The sequence below is a fragment of the Catharus ustulatus genome, chromosome 21 (genome assembly GCF_009819885.2).
Source record: "Catharus ustulatus isolate bCatUst1 chromosome 21, bCatUst1.pri.v2, whole genome shotgun sequence".
NCBI classification, from domain to species: domain Eukaryota; kingdom Metazoa; phylum Chordata; class Aves; order Passeriformes; family Turdidae; genus Catharus; species Catharus ustulatus.
Window position 1 is genome coordinate 6,499,368 of NC_046241.1, and position 18,732 is coordinate 6,518,099.

The following is an 18,732-nucleotide window of genomic DNA, read 5'->3' on the forward strand; positions in this document are numbered from 1 at the left end:
TTTCAAATAGTTGAACATTCCATCTCTGAAATCCCACCACTTCCCAGCCACCTCCTTCACTCATGAAAATTGCAAATAACAAACATCTGTTAAATCAAGGAGAAAAACCAACAAATGCACATGCTTTATTGCAAAATCCTTGGCTTTTCTGTTGATGTGTACAGTGGAGTTTTTGTAACCTGGCTTTTCTTGTTTTTTTGAAGTTTCTACCAATGAGAGTGGGACTTAGTAAGTCCAAGTGTGTAATATCTCCCTGTACGTGCAGATACCTCTGTGTGCTCTTGCAAGGCTATTCCAGCTGTGCTGGATGGTGACTGAAGGAAGAAAAACACTCTTTGCCTTCAGGTGTTAACTTCCCTTTGTTTATGGGGTTTTTTATCTTATTTACAATAATACCTATTTTAGAATGGTCAGAGTAGTAGCAAGAAGCTTTTGTTTTTAACATGCTCTTTTAACTAGCTGCTGTAAACATGTCAGCTGGATCTTCAGAAGAGCTCAAACAGGAGGGTTTCAGTGGTCTCTAAAAATGTTTTGTGTGTGAGTTGGAAAAGGAGAGACAGAGGTTTCTACATAAAAAGCTGGAAGAGAGACACTGGCAGCAGTGGTGGAGTGGTTCTGAATTAGGGCAGAGGTGTAGAAAGGCTGGCATTTACACACATCTCTGGCACAAAAGTTCATCTGGGCAGAGTGGCAGAACCACTTGAGCCCTGTTATCTGGGTGTGCATTCCTGATGCCAGAGGTATTATGGATTCCTAGAGCTCACCAGATAAATGGCAGTTGAAGATTCCTCTGTGTCCAGCTTGCTTGGGCTTTCTCCTGTGGTGTGTGAACACACTTGGAGATTTCACCAGGCTGATGTAGAGCACATTCTGTGTGAGAACACCAGCAAATTGCATTGCAAATACTACAAATAATCCCCAAATGTCATTGCCTTCTTGTGTAGTGCTGTCATAGCTGGGGAAGTGAAGAACCTTGGAGTATCCTGGAAGACTTGTTGTCACTTGTCCTTTGGAGCAGCTCCAAGGTGTCTGAACAATCTCCTGAGAATAAGAGGTGATCTGCTCATGAGACTGTTGTTTAAATCTGAGGTGGCTGGCTGGGTGTGGGATCCCTCTCACACTCACCTCTAACCCTGCCAACCTTGGGCTCACCTTCTGCTGTGCTTTCTTTGGCAGAAGGAATTTCTCTACCATGAAAAACTCTCATGACTCAACATGCTCGACTCACTGAAGTTGTATCCATTGCAAACAGCACTGCAAGGCTCCACCAGAGATTTTGTGCTGCACATGGCAAGAAGGTAGAGTTGAGTAGCCAGGATTTGAAAGCTGCTAGTCCTCTCTGTCTGATAGATTTGCTATCTTCCCAAACGTTTGGTGCTTTGTGGCTAATAGTGGATGAAATTGTTTAAAGGTGGAGGATCTGAAAATCCAGAGGAAAACTGGAACCTGTCAGACAAAGCAAGACTAACCCCCAGGAAAACAGGCAATGCTGCATTTGCTGTCTGATCAAAGCCCAGCTTTGTTACAGCTGCATCTGTAGCACGTGCTGTGGTCATTCATGGATTTCAACATAGGCTTCTTTGATTATTTGCCTATACACACATACACACATTTTTTTATCAGGTAATGGTGTTAGGATGTGTTATTCCACTATCTGAAAAATGCCATCAGAAGAGTGTAGCATGGGAGTGTTCTGTGGCGTGGATGTATTTTTAATCCTAAAGACAGTGACCTATGAATGCCTCAAATTGCATGTTATCTTACCACTTACTAAGAAAAATGCATCTCATAAATTATGAGATTCTACATTTTGTTGCTCCAGAGACAAAAAAGCTGTTTTACAGCTGGCACTTAATTAGTCTTTATCACCAGTGGAGAAATTCTCAACTGCATTTATAGAAGAGAAAGATAAGGCACAGGTAAATTTAAATGTAAGCAATAATTTGCTTTTTCTGGCATGCTTCTTTGCTCCTTCGCTTTAACTACTAGTTTGTGATACTTCTATTGCAAGTAACTTTTTTCCATCCCAAATCAGCTGAATGTGCCTATCAAAAAATGCCCAGACTTTGGGACTTGAAGCTCTGTTAACTTTCCATGTTTCAGAAGAGGATTTTAAAACAAAATTAAGCTCAGATTTTAAATGAGTGACAAACACTCAAGCTGTTTTTAACAGTATCGCAACAAAATCCACTCCAGCTGCTAACATGTGAGATCATGCCAAAACTCACTTTCTGTTCATGGGGTCCAGTCCTTTTGCTGCTGCTGGTGTGTGTGTGATCATTCTCTTTTGGATGAAAATCTGTCCTCAAATTCTGGGTAGCATTAAGAACCTAAAGAATAAATATCTGTCTGCTAGAAGCAGCACAAACACAAAGGCCGTTGGCTAAATAGGTTTATGCTCTTGTAGGAGCATGAACAATAAAGGCTAATGGATACTGGATTGCATTAATGAGAGCAGAGCCAGCAGGTCGAGGGAAGTGATTATTTCCCTCTTTTTGGCTCTTGTGAAGCCACATCTGGAGCTCCTTCCCCTGCAGCAGATGCCGAGGCCCTGGAGGGAGCCTGGCGGGGGCTGGAGCCGGCGCTGCCCCCCGGGGCCGAGGGAGGGAGGGATGGAAGGGGTCCCAGAGCTTTCATAACCACCCAGCTGGTGGCTGGAAAGACTCTTCTCAGAGGTGAACAGCAAAAGGAGAAGCAACACTTAGAACTTGCAACAAGGCAAAGCTGTGTTGGTATGAGAAGATAAAAAGTGTTTAAGGTTAAAGTTTAGCTGCATAGAGCCTGGAAAATCCTGATGTAGGGAGATATAGCCTCCCTCTGAGCAGGAGCTGGAACTGGAGGTCTTCTGAGCCTGCTCCCAAATCGTTTTGCAATTCTGCAGCAGAGAACCTGAGTTGAAGGTTGCATCAGTCACTGTGCTCCAGGAATCTGCACACATTTCATGACTGATCATGTTCTAAGATGTATATATGACAAAATGTGAGAGGGATTAGTGGCTGTAAGAGTGGCAGAGGTTGTGTGATGCTGCCAGTTTGGCTTTTTTTCCTGCATCACCAGTTAATTTCATGGCATTCAGGAATGGCAGAGGGTATTTGCTCAAAGTATTTACAGCCCAGTTTGCCATGACACAAAAGAGGAAACATTGAAGGATGATGTTTGTAGCACAGGGACCACACAAGCATGTCTGCCTGGAAGCATAAAGGGAATTAATTTGTTTATCTACAGAGGAAGTTATCCCGGATAGCTCTTTGTGTTTAACTCCCCAAGTGGATGTGTTTCTCCTGCAGTGAGGTTCTTCTGCAAGCGGGTTAATTTAATTTGAGATGAGGCATTCTTCTTCAGGAATAAGAACCCCAGGAGTTCATCACAAGTGTAATCCGCATTAATTCTGCTGACACTCATTGTATTAACCTTAATTGTAATGGCTGGGTGGTGTTCATGGGGGGCAGCCTTTGTACTGCAGGGGATGCTTTGGGGATTCTGTTCCTACAGCTGCAGCAGAGGCAGGATAGGGATGGGGATGCTCATCTCATGGAAAAGAAGTTGCATTCAGGATGCTTGGTCTGCTCATTACACCTCATTTTATCCCAGTTCCCTAAACATGACACTGGGCTGAAACATGTGAGGATTGAGCCCTCCTGTGATTTATGTAACCTTTCTCCTCCAAATATGTGTTTAACTACTCTTTACTTTTCTGGTTTTGTTTCTCCCAGTGCAGTTGCACACAAGTTCCCTGTTAGGCAGGCAAGGAACAAGTAGATAGGTGTTGGTTTCTCTTAAAACTCTGGTGCTTCCATAAAATAGAAATTCTCCAAAAGTGGAGAGAGAATGGGATAGAGTGGGGAGAGCTGTATTGTTGTTTTCCCAATATCCATGCAGGCTGCCAGCAGTGGGGATGGGAGCCTCAGCTCTTTGCTGAATTGTCTGAATTGAGGAAATGTTGAAGTTCTCTACTTGCTTTCTGATGTATTAAATGGGAATTTCCATGTTCATATTTTCTGAGAAAAAGGTGAAAGTGCTTTGAACATTGTGATGTCCTTACTGTTATTTCTTTGTTAGAAATGTGACTTGTGGTATTTAAAAAACAAAAAAGCAAATGCTTTTGTTGCAGTTCAGTATGGGTTGAGAGATCGAGGATTTTTTTTTTTTTTCCCCAGCTGTCTTTCATGTTTTAACCCCATGCATCAGAAGACTGAGGCAAAGTGATGCTGTAAAATAATGTTTAAAGAGCCTGAGCAATGTTTGCTGTTTCAGAGGCACAGACCTCAGATGCTGGAAACATGCAGCTTCCCCTAAAGTATTCAATGTTTGAAAACGTTGGAGGGCAAAAGAGCACTAACACTAGTCAGAAACCTTGCCAAAATAAACTGTCAGATGTGAAGGCAAGTTTTCAGGGACAAAAAGGAAGATTTGCTGCTCTGTTGACTCTGTGTGTGACACACCAAGGGCTCCACACGTTGTGACGTGGTTTGTGCTGGGATCAGCTTCCCAGGACGTTTTCCCCAAGCTCTGTTTTGCATCCCTGAATGGACTCTGCACCCTTGGGCACCTCTTGCTCCAAGCAGCAAAAGCACTGCGAGCTTTGGGAGGTGAAAGGGGATTTTTGAGTGGTGCAGTTGTATACATACCCAATATGCTATCACCTCTAGAGAGAGATGGGTAGGTAGGTAGATAATATATCTATAACAAAATGCTTGTTTAAATAGAACACACACAATAATGCCAGAAAACAATGTATAACATATACATAAGCAAAGAGCATTAATTGGTGTGTAGCCTTGAGAAACAAGCAGGGAAAAAGAACAGTGGGTAGTGGGAGAATGAAAAGTTTGTGTCCTTGTCCAGAGGAGCATTAGCCGAACCCCGGATCCCTGTGCTTACAATTAGCGCAGGGATGCTAAGGCAGGCTCGCAGGGCTCGCAGCTCCCCCGTGTTTCTGTGCCGGGTCACACACGGGCTCCGCTCCGGGGCTGCCTCTGCGGGCGCTGTGCGAGCAGCCCCTCGGTGCAGCCTCTGCCATCGTCCCGCCTGCATCCCGCCCTCCCAGCCGGGCTGGTTTTCCTCCTCCCAGGCAGGAGGAGGTTAAGGAGCGAGGGCGTTGCTGCTGCCTGATGTCACGGAGGCCGAGCCGGGGGCCCTTTGTTGGCAGCCGAGCCCCAGCAGCGCCCGGCGGCTGCCGCGCACGGCCGGCACCGCTCGCTCTGCCCCGCTTGCTTGGCTTCGCTGCTTTTTTTTTTTTTTTTTTCCCTTCTTACCGCTTTTATTATTTTTTTTTTTTTCTTTTATTCCCCTCCTCCCTTCCTCTCTCTCCCGCCAAAAGAGTTGGGAAGGAGGGAAGATGGCTGGAGTGAACTCCCCGGGAGAGGAGGTGCGGGGCCCCTGGATTTTCCGCCTCTCGGGCTCGCCCTTGTAAATGCTTTTCGGAGCGTTGGATTTCGTCGAATTTTCCTGGATATTTTGTTTAGGCTTCTCCTGGATGTGTTGTTTTAGACTTCTGGACTTTTTTTAGACTTTTACCGGATCTTTTTAGACTTTTTTCTTTAAGACTTCTAACGGATAATTCCACATAGAAGAAGCTGAAGGAGGGGGGGAAGGGAAAACAGACAGCCGAAGCCAACACTCTAACAAATGAAAATGTTGGAGATTTGCTTGAAATTGGTGGGTTGCAAATCGAAGAAGGGGCTTTCCTCCTCCTCCAGCTGCTACCTGGAAGGTGAGTACCCACAGGGGCCGGGGTGGGGATGTGATCCCGGGGGAGAACAAGCCGATCCCATCGCCACCATCCCGGACACGAGTTTATCCCTGGGCTGCAGCTTGGGGCCAGCTTTGGGGGGTGTTTGGAGCCGGGTTTTCCCAGGCGGGGCTGGAGGAGCGAGCGGTGTCGGCAGCGTGCGGCCCCAGGTGCCTTTCATTAATGCAGTTACAGCGGCAGCGCGGCTCTACCATTTATGGTTGTAAAATGTCAAGTGATCTTACTGCCGAGCCCATAAACAAATCCTTATCTTCAGACCTCCGCTTTATTTTTTTTTTTTTTTCCCGTGGGGGGCGGGAAGAAATCTTCCTTATTTTGGACGTGAAAAAACCCAACTCCATACTCCAGAAGAAAATTTGGATGAGTCCGTCGGTAAAATATTTTCAGCGTGTGTTAATATGTAATGTGTTGGTACATTTTGGTTATCCCCCTTCTTAGTGTGCTTTCCACAGGCATTCGTTTAACTGAATTCTCTGGCATGCTGGCTTTTAAAAAGTGATTTTTGAGTCACACCCGTGGTTACTTGTAGACAGTGGGATGTTAAACATATGGACTCAACTGGTTTGGATGGAAAGTTTGGGCGACAGAGGTTGGGCGGGGGGGATTTTGGGCTGAGGTCTTGCTTGGCGTGACCTCAAGCAGGATTTTCACCCTGACGTGGCTTCACACCCTGCCCGTGGATCATTGCTGTGGTCCCGTTCTGCCTCTTCACTGCACTCCCAGGGCTGTGTCCATCCCACAGGTCCAGGCTCCTTCAACTTCTTTTGTGTTGCTGGATGTTGTTTCAGTAAAAATAATCCTCCTGCCAGGAGGACCGTGCTAACTCATCAAATCAGAGGCACGAAAGGCAGCAGCTGATTTCCAGGGGCCTATCGCAAGTCGCTGTTGCTCAACTCGCAAATATTCAGTGCAGAAACGGCCCTTGGAAATTCATGGGTTAGGAATCTCAAAATCTACAAATGGCTGCTCGTGGCAAACTCACTTGAAGAAGTTTTGGATCAGGAGTCTGTGTTTATTGGATACATTCAGTGACTCTGAGGAATTTTCTGTTCTCTAAAATCAAAGAACAGTTTCCAGAGGACTTTTTTTGCTTATTTAAAGTTCCAGAAACCAAATGGTGGGCAGATGCATGAATAATTTTGATGTTTTTATGTGACTGAATTCTTCTGCGATCTTTTAAGTATACAAACCCTCTGTCTGTGTCCCCTGCCTCTGGTATTGCTCAGGGTGTGTGTGGAGAAGGAGCCCCAAGCTGTGCTGGGCCTCCTGTCTGTGCCTCTGGATCTTTCAACACAGCCCTGGGAGAGCAGGCAGAGCATCTGGGGCCTCGTTTCCCTCTGCAGAAATGAATGCTGAAGGATGATGTTACAAGGGTGTTGCCCTCACTCTTTTTTGCAAGTTTTCTCTTTTGTGTTCATTACAACCACTCCCCCCGCTCCCCAATTTGCAATGCAGTTTCATAATAGGATTAGAGCATAGTTGGACTTGGCTGTATAGGCAGTATGAGTTAAGAACGTTGGACACAATTAATATTTAAATATTTCTACCTTCTGCTTCCCTGAGACTGTGGTTACATATTTGTTTTTTCTGGTGAAATGACAAATGCACATTGTAATGACTTTTACTTGAGGTGTCTCAGTTCCTCAGCTCAGCATGGGGCAGACCCAGAGCCAGTGTCAGAGTGGATGCTAAAGGTGTACAGATGTGGCAGTCGGGTCATAGGCAGCCCAGAACCCCCATAATTGATTGGGGAACTCCTGGGGAGCAGGGTGAGCTACTCATCTGAGGAAAAAGAAGTTTAAAAAAGCAGGATTTTCTGTTACTCCTTTCTAAGGCTGAATATATTCCTGGGCAGCTTTCTTATAAACATTACTACGAGGTTGAAGTCATTGTTGAGGATTCCTCCAAAAGAATGGTGGTGGCTTGTCCCAAGCTCCTGAATTCCAGGAGCACAAGTGAAATCCATTTGCTTGTGTTGGCCTTAAGAATGTAACAAGTTTTTACATATGGATTTGTTATCTTAAGCTTGGCAGATCATGAGGAGGGGGCAGGGTTGTGTCAAGGGTCAGAAACTCGGGATCATTGCTCCTGGATCCCTGTGAGCAGCCTGTGATGGCCAGTCCATTCCCATGCACACCCCTCAGCCTCTGAGAGGCTTCTGAAAGAATTAATGAGATGTTAGAGATATCATTGGAGGATTTAACTCTGCTGTTGTTATTTGAGTTGCATGGAAAGCTGAAAGTTTCTTTACCATAGTAGATCAGGAAACCATAAACATAACTGCTTAAAGGTCCATTAGGTGCTTGGAAAACCAGTTGCAGTCAGGAGGATAGATGAAATTTTACTTAATTCCTTATTTTTGTATTAACAGAAATAATTCAGTTCTTGACTGATGAATAGCATGGGATGTAACAAAATCAATTCTCTTTGTTGTATTTTTAAACACACTTTTCAATAATACTGTGCTGAGTCAGGATTTGGTGTAAGGCTGATTTGGTGTCAGGCACATGTGTAGGTGTGCATGTACTTTGACCAAGTAATCAGAAATGCAGTTTTCATGGTGGTCCCTTTTGAAAGGCTTTTATGCTCTGTTGGTTTGCAGGAACGAGGGTTGTTTGGAGATGCTCTGTGTGTGGTGTGGAGGGCTGGCAGGTGCTGTGGCCCATGGCCACGTGCTGCTGTCCTGCTCCCTGAAAAAGCTGAAATCTTCTCTTAACTTGATCAAAAATAAGTTCAAATTGCTTCTAACAATGGCTGGGTTTTCATATTGATGTTTGAGCTGGGCATTTCTTTGGCCTTGTTTCTATTCCCACTAGTAAATATTATTTTAAAATGTGACAGATTTGAATTTCTGTCATCTGCTTTCTCCTTTCTGCCTTTGCCAAAGTGAGTAATTCCTCACCCACTTCACACCAAGAAAGGGTAAAGAGTAGAAGGGAAGAGACACAGTGAGTACTGCTGCCAATCTGATCAGGAAAACAGAACGTGTCCATGTCCCAAATAGGGACTGAAATAGTCTTGCTGCCTTTTTGGGCTTGGCTCTACCACTGAAAGGCAAAAGCCTTGTTTAAAACCTGTCAGTGTTCTCTGTGAAGCTTAAAAAAGGCATTTTGGAGACACTAGTAAAGTCCTTTTGTTTTCTAACTGAAAAGACTCCTGCCCTGCCAGCTGACAGGCTTTTATTTTTTTTTTTTATTTTTTTTTTTTCTAATTTATTTTAGCGTCTTGTTACAGCTAGAGTAGACAAGCCTGGGGAGGAGTGGCAGCCTGTACCATTGCCCTGTTCCTGGAGAGGGCTTTTTGTAAAGCATTTGGGCACGTATTAAGCCAGACCTAAATTGGCAGCACAGATTCTCACTTGCCCCAGTGTCACTGGGATCAGCAGGCAGGGCTTTGGTCACCCTGTTAGGGAGAGCAAATGCATTAACCTGTAGTCACTGCCTCCTTTCTATTTGTTTCCTCTCTTCCTTGGTTATTTTCTGCTCCTCACCTCATGGCCTCTCATTTACCAGCACTCAGAGTTCTTGCTGTTATCCACATTTCTGGCTTTGTAGTGGTTTCTTTGTTCTGTACTTGTTGCAGTCGTTCTTATTTGTCCCGTCGTTGTTAAAAAATCTGGTTGGTGGTGCTTGTTACAGTTTCCCATAGGAAGTGGTGAGGAAAAAGATTATCATTTCACAGGAAAAGTTGTAACTGTTCTCAGACCTAAACCAGGTCATCCACAGATATGTCAGTCCTTTCCTGAGCAGTCTGTGGGGCTACTTAGTGAAACAAGGAAATGTAACAGTAAATCTTGGTGGTTCTTGCTTGATGCTTTCCCTGCCCAGGGCTCAGAATCAGACAAACTTCCCTGCTTCTGCTCATTCAGAAGGAAACAAAACCAAAAGCTCTAAGTACAGTTGTTAGAAATACTGAAGTGTTATTGAAGTTCACTTGAACCTAATTGCTCTTCCCCCTTCCTCTCCCAGAGGTTATTGCCGAAGGTCAGGCAGAACTTAGTGGCAGATTTGGGAGTAAAGTTCAAATTTCTGCCTCAGTTCCATTCCATCCTTCTACAGCTGTCTTTAGCTGGCTGGAGAAAGATGATGTTTGCCATGTCACTAAGGGGCTGTAAATGGAATAAACTCTGTGAATGAGTCAGGTAGCACCTACGGGTCTGTGTAAGAGTGAACTTGAGGAAAAACCCAGCAAAACAACCTACAAACAAACCAACAAAGAACAACAGTAAAAGTCTTGCAGTTATGGAATCATCTCTTGGAAGAGTGGGAGATGCTGCATCACCAGGGATGCTCAGACAAAATCCAACACTGCAGTTGACTGTGAGAATCTGTTTGAGCCTGGACAATGCAGCAGGAGCCATGAGTGCCCTTGTTCTCATGCTGGCATTCAGCAGTCTTGGTGTTGAGTATTTGGAGCACTGGAGATTCCTACTGTCCATGTGGAGGGAGCAGGAGAAAGGTGCTGGGAGGGGAAATAGGGCAGCACAGCTGGAGAGATTTGCCCAGCTCAGGGGAATGGGACTGGTTCAGTCTCTGCACTGCTTCATCTCTGTGTGTAAGTGTCTAAAAAGTGGTATTTATCCTCATGCTGGCTCTAAGAAGGTGGACTTTCCAAATATCAGCCAAACCAGCAATTGCCATTGGTGCAGCAGGGTCTGTGGCCTGGGCTGTGCAGGGGTAGTGGGAGAGGCTGAACCTGATCTCACTACAGGGATGAGTCTGAAATAAGACATGAATCCTTCATTCTTTTTGGAAAGATCTGGTTTACAGGTTCTTTAATTTTGTATTTAAATCCATATTCCATCAGGCATAGGGAATCTGTGAGGGCCACTCAGGAAAAATACTGAAACAGAGACAACTGCTCCATGGTATGTGCTCAGAGTGGGAAACATTTGGAAGTATTAAATTGCTGTTCTGCCATTTATCATAATTTCTTCCAGGGGAAAATAAGAGTTGAGGGAATGTAGGGAAAGGAGAAGGCTTGGGTGGCATGTGCTGTGCCTCCAAGGAGATTACTAGATGTGTTCTGCACTCCCTGCTCTACAAACCTTGTGGAAAAAATGCCAGCACAGTTTGTAAACCCACAGGATGTTTGTTTTGTAGGGAGACAGGAGGTCTCCTCCTTCCCTCGGGACTGCCTCGCAGCCAGCTTGGAGGAGCCAAGTGTAATTCTGTGCTCCTGCCTGTTTTCCAACCCTTCCCTTACATTGTGAAGGAAATTTGCTTGCGTTGATCCAGACCAGAATTGTTCATATCTGAGACGTTCTCACACAACCTCTAACAATGATTCATAAGCAGTAATGAGCAGGAGATAGCTACACTTATGAAACCTTTTAGTGTACAAGCATAAATACCTTCTGTTAAAAACTTAATTGGGGGGGAAATGATGACATTCTTATGGCTAATACCTCAAAATGCAAACTGCTGTTGTCTTGTTTCAAAGTCTGAACTACTTCAATTAAGAGTCATCATTTACTTGATGCTAGTGGAGAACTGAATTACAGTGCTGCTTTAGGACTGCTATCAGGAACCCAGGTGTTACCCAGAGCACGGAATGATCAGAGTAATAAATTGCAGCCTTACTGGGATGCAGAACAAGACAAAGTGCATGTGTGGAAGGAAAGACAGCGCGGCGATAACAGATTGAATTACGCTCGCTTCCTGCCCCATCACCGTGCCAGGATGGCCTCCTGTAGGTACAGCAGCCAGGCTGATTTATTAGGAGGAATCTGGCCCACTGAAGATCTCAGCAGTGCTGTAAAATTGTAGTTAAAACCAGCAGTAGGAGGTGAAGAAGCTGTGTGTTGAAAAAGACCCTCAATATGTAGGAACAGCAACGTCTGATTCCCGCTCTGAAGGACTGGGATGTCTGGGCAGATTTGCTGGAGAATCGCTCGGAGGGATAAACGCTGCTGACAGCCGGCTGTGCGTGGCTCCCAGATGGACATGTCCTGTCTGCTTCTCTCGCTTCATGGTTTTGTGTCCTCAGTCTGCTGACAGTCTCCTCTTGGGGCCCAGACCTTTAAAAGTGTGTTTTGTCACGGTCTATCAAGCTTCTGCTACACTTGGGTCACCACAGCTCGGCTCTTTCCTTTACGCTTTTCTCTGTGTTGACTCAGGGCCTCATCCTCCCTTTCTGGACACTCCTTAAGCTTCATTCACCACCTTCCCCACCCCAGTTCTTAACTTGGGGTTCCTGCCTTCTGGAAAAACCAGCCCCACTCAGCCCAAGAGTTGTGTCAGGCATCTCCCCATCGTGCTTTTCCTGCACAACACGTTCACACACAGCCTGCACCCCTGTTGGGGCACCTGTGGCTGCACAGGAGGGTCAGACAGGGAGAGGCAGAGGGTATGAGCATCCTCTGATTTCACTGGGACACCAGTGTGGTTTTCCAGCTTAGCAAACTGGTGTGTGTGTATTTAACAGCCCCTGCTCTTGCTGGTCCTTGGTTTTGCAGGCGTTATCTCTGAGTCAGTGTCTGTGGGGATGTCATGGAGCACAAGCAGCCTTCCCCGACTGCCGTGGGCGTTGCTGGCGGCTGGCACGGTGTTGTCTCACAGCTGAATCGGAGCACATACCTTGGCACCCGTGTGAAATGAGTCAGTCCCAGCCTCCACGGCCTGGGCACGAGGGAGGGATTCTTGTGGAGCGCTTGGCTTTGCTCCCACATCCCCATCCCTGTCTGTGCCTGCGCCATTCTCTGCCGGGCTGCGATCGTGCTGGGGTTGGAGAGGAGCCTGCCTTGGATTTCCTGCCTTCCTGTCCAAAGTGCCCCGTGTGGGAGGCATTTTCCTTCCTTACAGAGGTTATGGTCCATCCCACAGAGCAGCAAGTGCTGGTTTGTCCAGTGTTTGAGGAGAGCATCACAGCATTGCTGCTTGCTGAGGTTGTGTGTCTGCCACTTGTTCCAGGTGTTCAGTGATGGTTTAACTCCTTGGAGTATCTCCCATCACTGCAGCGCCCTGTGTTTGATAAGGGAGCTTAATGGGCGTGACAGGATCAAAGTATTGTCATGGTAAAAGGATGATAGCTTCATTTCTGAAAGTGGATTTTCTGTTTCTTTTCTCATCCTCACTCCTGAGCGAAACCCAGGCTATTAAAATGTATTCTCCTGCAGGACACAGGAAGAAGAAGCCAGGATGTCAAGGTGCTTTAAAATAACCACACAATACACTACCACTTTTTCTGACTGTAGAATCATTTAGAAAGTGTACAGTAGTTTCACGAATACAAGCCGCACGGATTATAAGCCGCACTTCCGGTGCCTCGACAATGTTGCTGTCTTTGTCAATAGATAAGCCGCACCCCGAATATTAGCCGCACTTTCGTTCGTCGCGAGAATCCGGGCGCAGCTTTCACAAATTGGCCAATTAGTAACAGGATCGCGGCATAGCGGGCTTTACTGGCTCGGGGCGGGGCCAGGAAGGCTCGGCCCGCTCATGGTTGCCGACGGGGCCGGGTAGCCCAGCTCAGCGCCACGGCTCGGCGGGGCTGGCCGGGTGGTGCTGCCGCCGGGCTCGCTGGCCCCCCTCTCCCGTCAGCACCGCCCCGCTGCCGCGTTCCCTAGCCCTGCCGGCGGCCTGCCGCCGCCCGGCTCGCTGGCCGCCGCCGCGTTCCCCAGCCCTGTCGGCGGCCGGCCGCCGCCGCGTTCCCCAGCCCTGTCGGCGGCCGGCCGCCGCCGCGTTCCCTAGCCCTGTCGGCGGCCTGCCGCCGCCCGGCTCGCTGGCCGCCGCCGCGTTCCCTAGCCCTGTCGGCGGCCGGCCGCCGCCGCGTTCCCTAGCCCTGACGGCGGCCGGCCGCCGCCGCGTTCCCTAGCCCTGTCGGCGGCCGGCCGCCGCCGCGTTCCCTAGCCCTGTCGGCGGCCTGCCGCCGCCCGGCTCGCTGGCCGCCGCCGCGTTCCCTAGCCCTGTCGGCGGCCGGCCGCCGCCGCGTTCCCTAGCCCTGTCGGCGGCCGGCCGCCGCCGCGTTCCCTAGCCCTGTCGGCGGCCGGCCGCCGCCGCGTTCCCTAGCCCTGTCGGCGGCCGGCCGCCGCCGCGTTCCCTAGCCCTGTCGGCGGCCTGCCGCCGCCCGGCTCGCTGGCCGCCGCCGCGTTCCCCAGCCCTGTCGGCGGCCGGCCGCCGCCGCGTTCCCCAGCCCTGTCGGCGGCCGGCCGCCGCCGCGTTCCCCAGCCCTGTCGGCGGCCGGCCGCCGCCGCGTTCCCCAGCCCTGTCGGCGGCCGGCCGCCGCCGCGCTCCCCAGCCCTGTCGGCGGCCGGCCGCCGCCGCGTTCCCCAGCCCTGTCGGCGGCCGGCCGCCGCCGCGTTCCCCAGCCCTGTCGGCGGCCGGCCGCCGCCGCGTTCCCCAGCCCTGTCGGCGGCCGGCCGCCGCCGCGTTCCCCAGCCCTGTCGGCGGCCGGCCGCCGCCGCGCTCCCCAGCCCTGTCGGCGGCCGGCCGCCGCCGCGTTCCCCAGCCCTGTCGGCGGCCGGCCGCCGCCGCGTTCCCCAGCCCTGTCGGCGGCCGGCCGCCGCCGCGTTCCCTAGCCCTGTCGGCGGCCGGCCGCCGCCGCGTTCCCTAGCCCTGTCGGCGGCCGGCCGCCGCCGCGTTCCCTAGCCCTGTCGGCGGCCGGCCGCCGCCGCGTTCCCTAGCCCTGTCGGCGGCCGGCCGCCGCCGCGTTCCCTAGCCCTGTCGGCGGCCGGCCGCCGCCGCGTTCCCTAGCCCTGTCGGCGGCCGGCCGCCGCCGCGTTCCCTAGCCCTGTCGGCGGCCTGCCGCCGCCCGGCTCGCTGGCCGCCGCCGCGTTCCCTAGCCCTGTCGGCGGCCGGCCGCCGCCGCGTTCCCTAGCCCTGTCGGCGGCCGGCCGCCGCCGCGTTCCCTAGCCCTGTCGGCGGCCTGCCGCCGCCCGGCTCGCTGGCCGCCGCCGCGTTCCCTAGCCCTGTCGGCGGCCGGCCGCCGCCGCGTTCCCTAGCCCTGTCGGCGGCCGGCCGCCGCCGCGTTCCCTAGCCCTGTCGGCGGCCGGCCGCCGCCGCGTTCCCTAGCCCTGTCGGCGGCCGGCCGCCGCCGCGTTCCCTAGCCCTGCCGGCGGTCTGCCGCCGCCCGGCTCGCTGGCCGCCGCCGCGTTCCCTAGCCCTGTCGGCGGCCTGCCGCCGCCCGGCTCGCTGGCCGCGCCGCGTTCCCTAGCCCTGCCGGCGGGCTGCCGCCGCCGCCGCTGGCAGGCATGCCAGCCGCCTCGCTGCTGCGTTCACGTACTCGCCGTGCCGGCGGGCTAGCCGCTGCCGCCCCTGCCAGGCTCGCTGGCCGCCCCCTCCCGTCTGCACCGCCGCCGCGTTTCCTCGCCCTGGCCGGCACTGCAGGCCCCCGCACCGCCGGGCTCCCCCACGCTGCTGGCCCCGATTCTGCTGGGCTTCCCCCGCTGCCAGGCAGCCCCACCCGCCGGCCTTCCTGCTTCTGCCATGCTCCCCTGCACTGCTAGCCCCAGTTCTCCCGGGCTCCCCCGCCCTGCTGGCCCGGGCTCTGCCACCCCCCCCTGCCCCGCCCTGCTGGCTCAGGCTCTGCCGCCCGCCCCCCACACTGCTGGCCCCGCCTCTGCCAGGCTTTCCCACCTCTGCCGGGGCCGGCCGGGCTCCAGCTTGGCTTGGGGCTGCCGCGGGCTGTCACTTCCGTGTTGGCAGCTTTTAGAATTTTGTTAATAGATTAGCCGCCCCGGAATATTAGCCGCACTTCCGGGTTTCCACCAAAATTTTGGTCAAATTGGTGCGGCTTGTATTCGTGAAATTACTGTAATTATTTATCTGCTGTGATTCACTATGGAAATATATCTCCCTGCAGTCACAGTTTGGCTAGGAAAACAGCCCAGCAGTGTCTGTATTTGCTATTTTGCTCACATACATCATATACATTTTCCAAGGAATACAGTAGTATTCATGTACACAGTAGTACTCATGTACATAAATAACCACCCAGAGAGTCTTTACCATTAGGGATGCCAGATTGTCTTTGGGTAAGTAGTGGCCACCACTACTACTTGCACTTCCACTATCAAAGATAATGTTAGAAAATAATGTGTGTTGTTAGGATTCCTGGGGTTGAATTTTGGGGGGTTGGTGAGGATTTTTGTTTTAGCATTTCTCCACTGGGAACATATTTTGGACATATACCAATCCACACTAAACTTCCATTTTCTGGTGTCAGTTGCATCAGTTCCTCACTGGTTTACTGGCACATCTTACACTGAATTTCCAGGCCAGACAAATGGTAGTGTTAAAACCATGTTTTGACAGGATTGCATTTGTATAACAACACAATGCTACTGAGTATTGCGGGTATAAAACCAGCGTGTGCTCCCAGGTGAGCTGACAGTCTAGGAAACCCTTGGCTTGGGATTTCCCTGTCCAAAACCCTGTGTGTGCAGAGGAGGGGTTCAGCAGGCAGGGGCTGATGCTGTGTGAGGGAGGGCAGTTCCATGGTGCAAGGGGCTGCTATGACAGTGTCATGTTTCCTGTCCCCAGAGCAGCACTGACGCAATGCTTTGTGTGCAACGCTGTGACCTCGCTCAACAAACTCATCCAGATGGAGAATGACCCTTCAAAATAGAAGAGTTTCACAATTTATTGTCCTGGCTCTGTGCCAGTACAGTCAGGCATGGTGCTGCCAGCACATCTGGGGGTAGCATGTTAAAGAGTGAGGGGGCATTTCTGCAGTCATGCTCCAAAGTGAAGAACTTGCAGGAACAACTGCAATAAAATCCCCTGATGTATTGGGACTTGCCTGGTGCTTACTGAATATTACATGCCTAATGTGCTGTGGTGTACAAAAAACTTGGGAGGTTAGTTTTTACTCACCTGTAAAGCTCAGTTTTGAAGAATCTCTGTCTTTGGATGTGTCTCAGGATTCATGAAAATGTAGAAGAATGCCCAACACTGCTCTGGTTTGAGAGTGATAGGCAGGAGAGAGGGCAACAAAAAAGACACTGCCTTGTCCCCAAACAAGAAGAGAAATTATTAAAACTACTGTGAAGAACAGAAAGACCTAACTCCTTCTTAAATTCCATGTCTTATAAATCTCACCCTGCTTGGCTCCATTTGCTGCACATTCTGGCCATTTCATTTACAAGATAATTAAGGGATTTACCTTTTAAAGGTCCTGGGTTTGTTTTCAAATCTAGCCATTCCAGCAGTTAGGTATGAGCCAAAGGATTTACAGGCAGCAAACAGCCTACGTGAGCTGCATTTATTGGAGGCATGGAGAGGGGCTTTCCCTTTCCTGCATTTCCTGAGAGGCAGGAGCTGGGGACAGCTCTGGGAAGAGCTCTGGAACAGCAGTGTCCTGCCTATGTGGCAGGAGATTTGCATTAAGGCACTGTCCATATCTGTCCTGTGACGCACGAGGAGCACACGTGTCAAACAATGCAACTTTGAAAGTCAGAGTGTGTGGCCAGATGGCTTTTATCAACCAAAATGAACCTGTTTTTTCCTTTTTCTCCCTCTTTCTCCTGCAGAAGCCCTTCAGAGACCGGTAGTGTCAGACTTTGAGCCACAGGGTCTGAGTGAAGCAGCTCGCTGGAACTCCAAGGAAAACCTTCTGTCCTGCCCCAGTGAAAATGATCCCCATCTCTTTGTTGCACTGTATGATTTTGTGGCGAGTGGGGACAACACTCTCAGCATAACTAAAGGTAAGGTCACTGGCCAGAAATCCACTGGGAGTGTGGGAAAAGGTGCAGGAAGGAAAGTCACTGTGAGATAATTAATTTTGCACCAAACCCTGTGGAGTTTTTTTTACTGTGGGAAATCATCTTAAACAAATACAAATATTTCAGAAAGTCATGACCTTTTTAAAGGTTATAACTGTCTTTTTTTATTGCATTGGGCAAGAAACTGTTTGTCAAAACTAAAGCCTGCATTAGGAGCAAGAATTTGAACTGAGAAATTAAACTAAGCTGATTTTGGAGGCTGGCCTCTTATTTTCACAGTTCTCCAAACACAGTCCCTGTATGAAAAATGACTGTACAGATATAAGGACCAGAAGGATTGAGTAAGAAAACACTGCATGTACTCCAAGTCACATCTACTTTCCTTCCTAATTGAAATTATTTTTTTATTGTTTATCCACTTCAGTTCTTTCCTAGCTCCAGCAAGCCAACTCAGTTCAAATAAAATTTGCTGGATTCATTTTTTAAACTCGAGCAGTATTGGAGCTGGTGCAGAGCTGCAGGAGAGCCTAAAAATCTGAAGCATGTGACTTTATTTGGCTTGGAGAGGTCCACTCAAGCTTGAAGAGAAACACATGCTCCCTGCTGAGTCAGATACCTATTCTTATAAGAGATTATTTAGTGATCTGTTAAGCAGAAAGAACTTATCTTTGTCCTCAGCTCCCGGGCTCACCGTGTCTAAACACATTTTCTTCTCCCCAAGGTGAAAAGCTCCGTGTGCTGGGCTACAACCACAATGGGGAGTGGTGCGAGGCGCAGACCAAGAACGGGCAGGGCTGGGTCCCCAGCAATTACATCACCCCAGTGAACAGCTTGGAGAAGCACTCGTGGTACCACGGGCCGGTGTCGCGGAACGCCGCCGAGTACCTGCTGAGCAGCGGCATCAACGGCAGCTTCCTGGTGCGCGAGAGCGAGAGCAGCCCCGGGCAGAGATCCATCTCCCTGCGCTACGAGGGCAGGGTCTACCACTACAGGATCAACACTGCCTCTGATGGCAAGGTAGGCTCCAGGCTGGGCAAAACCTCGCTCTGCATGAGGTCAAGCACAACTGAGCAGTTCTGAGCTCTGGGCACAGGGCTTGCCATCTGTAGTTACAGTAAACTGTGAGATTCTGGCATGGCTGGGACAAAATTGTTTTATTCCTTTAGCAAACTGTAATACAGATCAACAGTGAAACACTGTAAGGGAGGAAATAGAGTTAGAGCAGAATCTAATAGATCTGTAATAAGAGATCCTGAGAATTCTTGTCCGTTGTGTTAGATCCTGAGAATTCTTGTCCCTTGCGTTCAAAAGATAATCT

The 18,732-nt window shown here is 49.9% G+C and overlaps 1 protein-coding gene across 2 annotated transcripts in view; it reads left to right on the top strand.

The window, feature by feature from the left end:
• Positions 1-18,732, top strand: part of ABL1 (ABL proto-oncogene 1, non-receptor tyrosine kinase) — an 80,102-nt gene that overhangs the window by 40,230 nt on the left and 21,140 nt on the right. Inside the window, exons 1-3 of one of the 2 annotated variants that reach the window (XM_033077422.2) lie at positions 5,272-5,713; positions 17,223-17,396; positions 18,136-18,431. In XM_033077422.2, the coding sequence (XP_032933313.1) occupies positions 5,629-5,713; positions 17,223-17,396; positions 18,136-18,431 (555 nt within the window). In that variant the 5' untranslated portion in view covers positions 5,272-5,628. Of the gene's footprint in view, positions 1-5,271; positions 5,714-17,222; positions 17,397-18,135; positions 18,432-18,732 lie in introns of those variants that run through there. The other variant, XM_033077421.1, reaches the window with a different exon arrangement.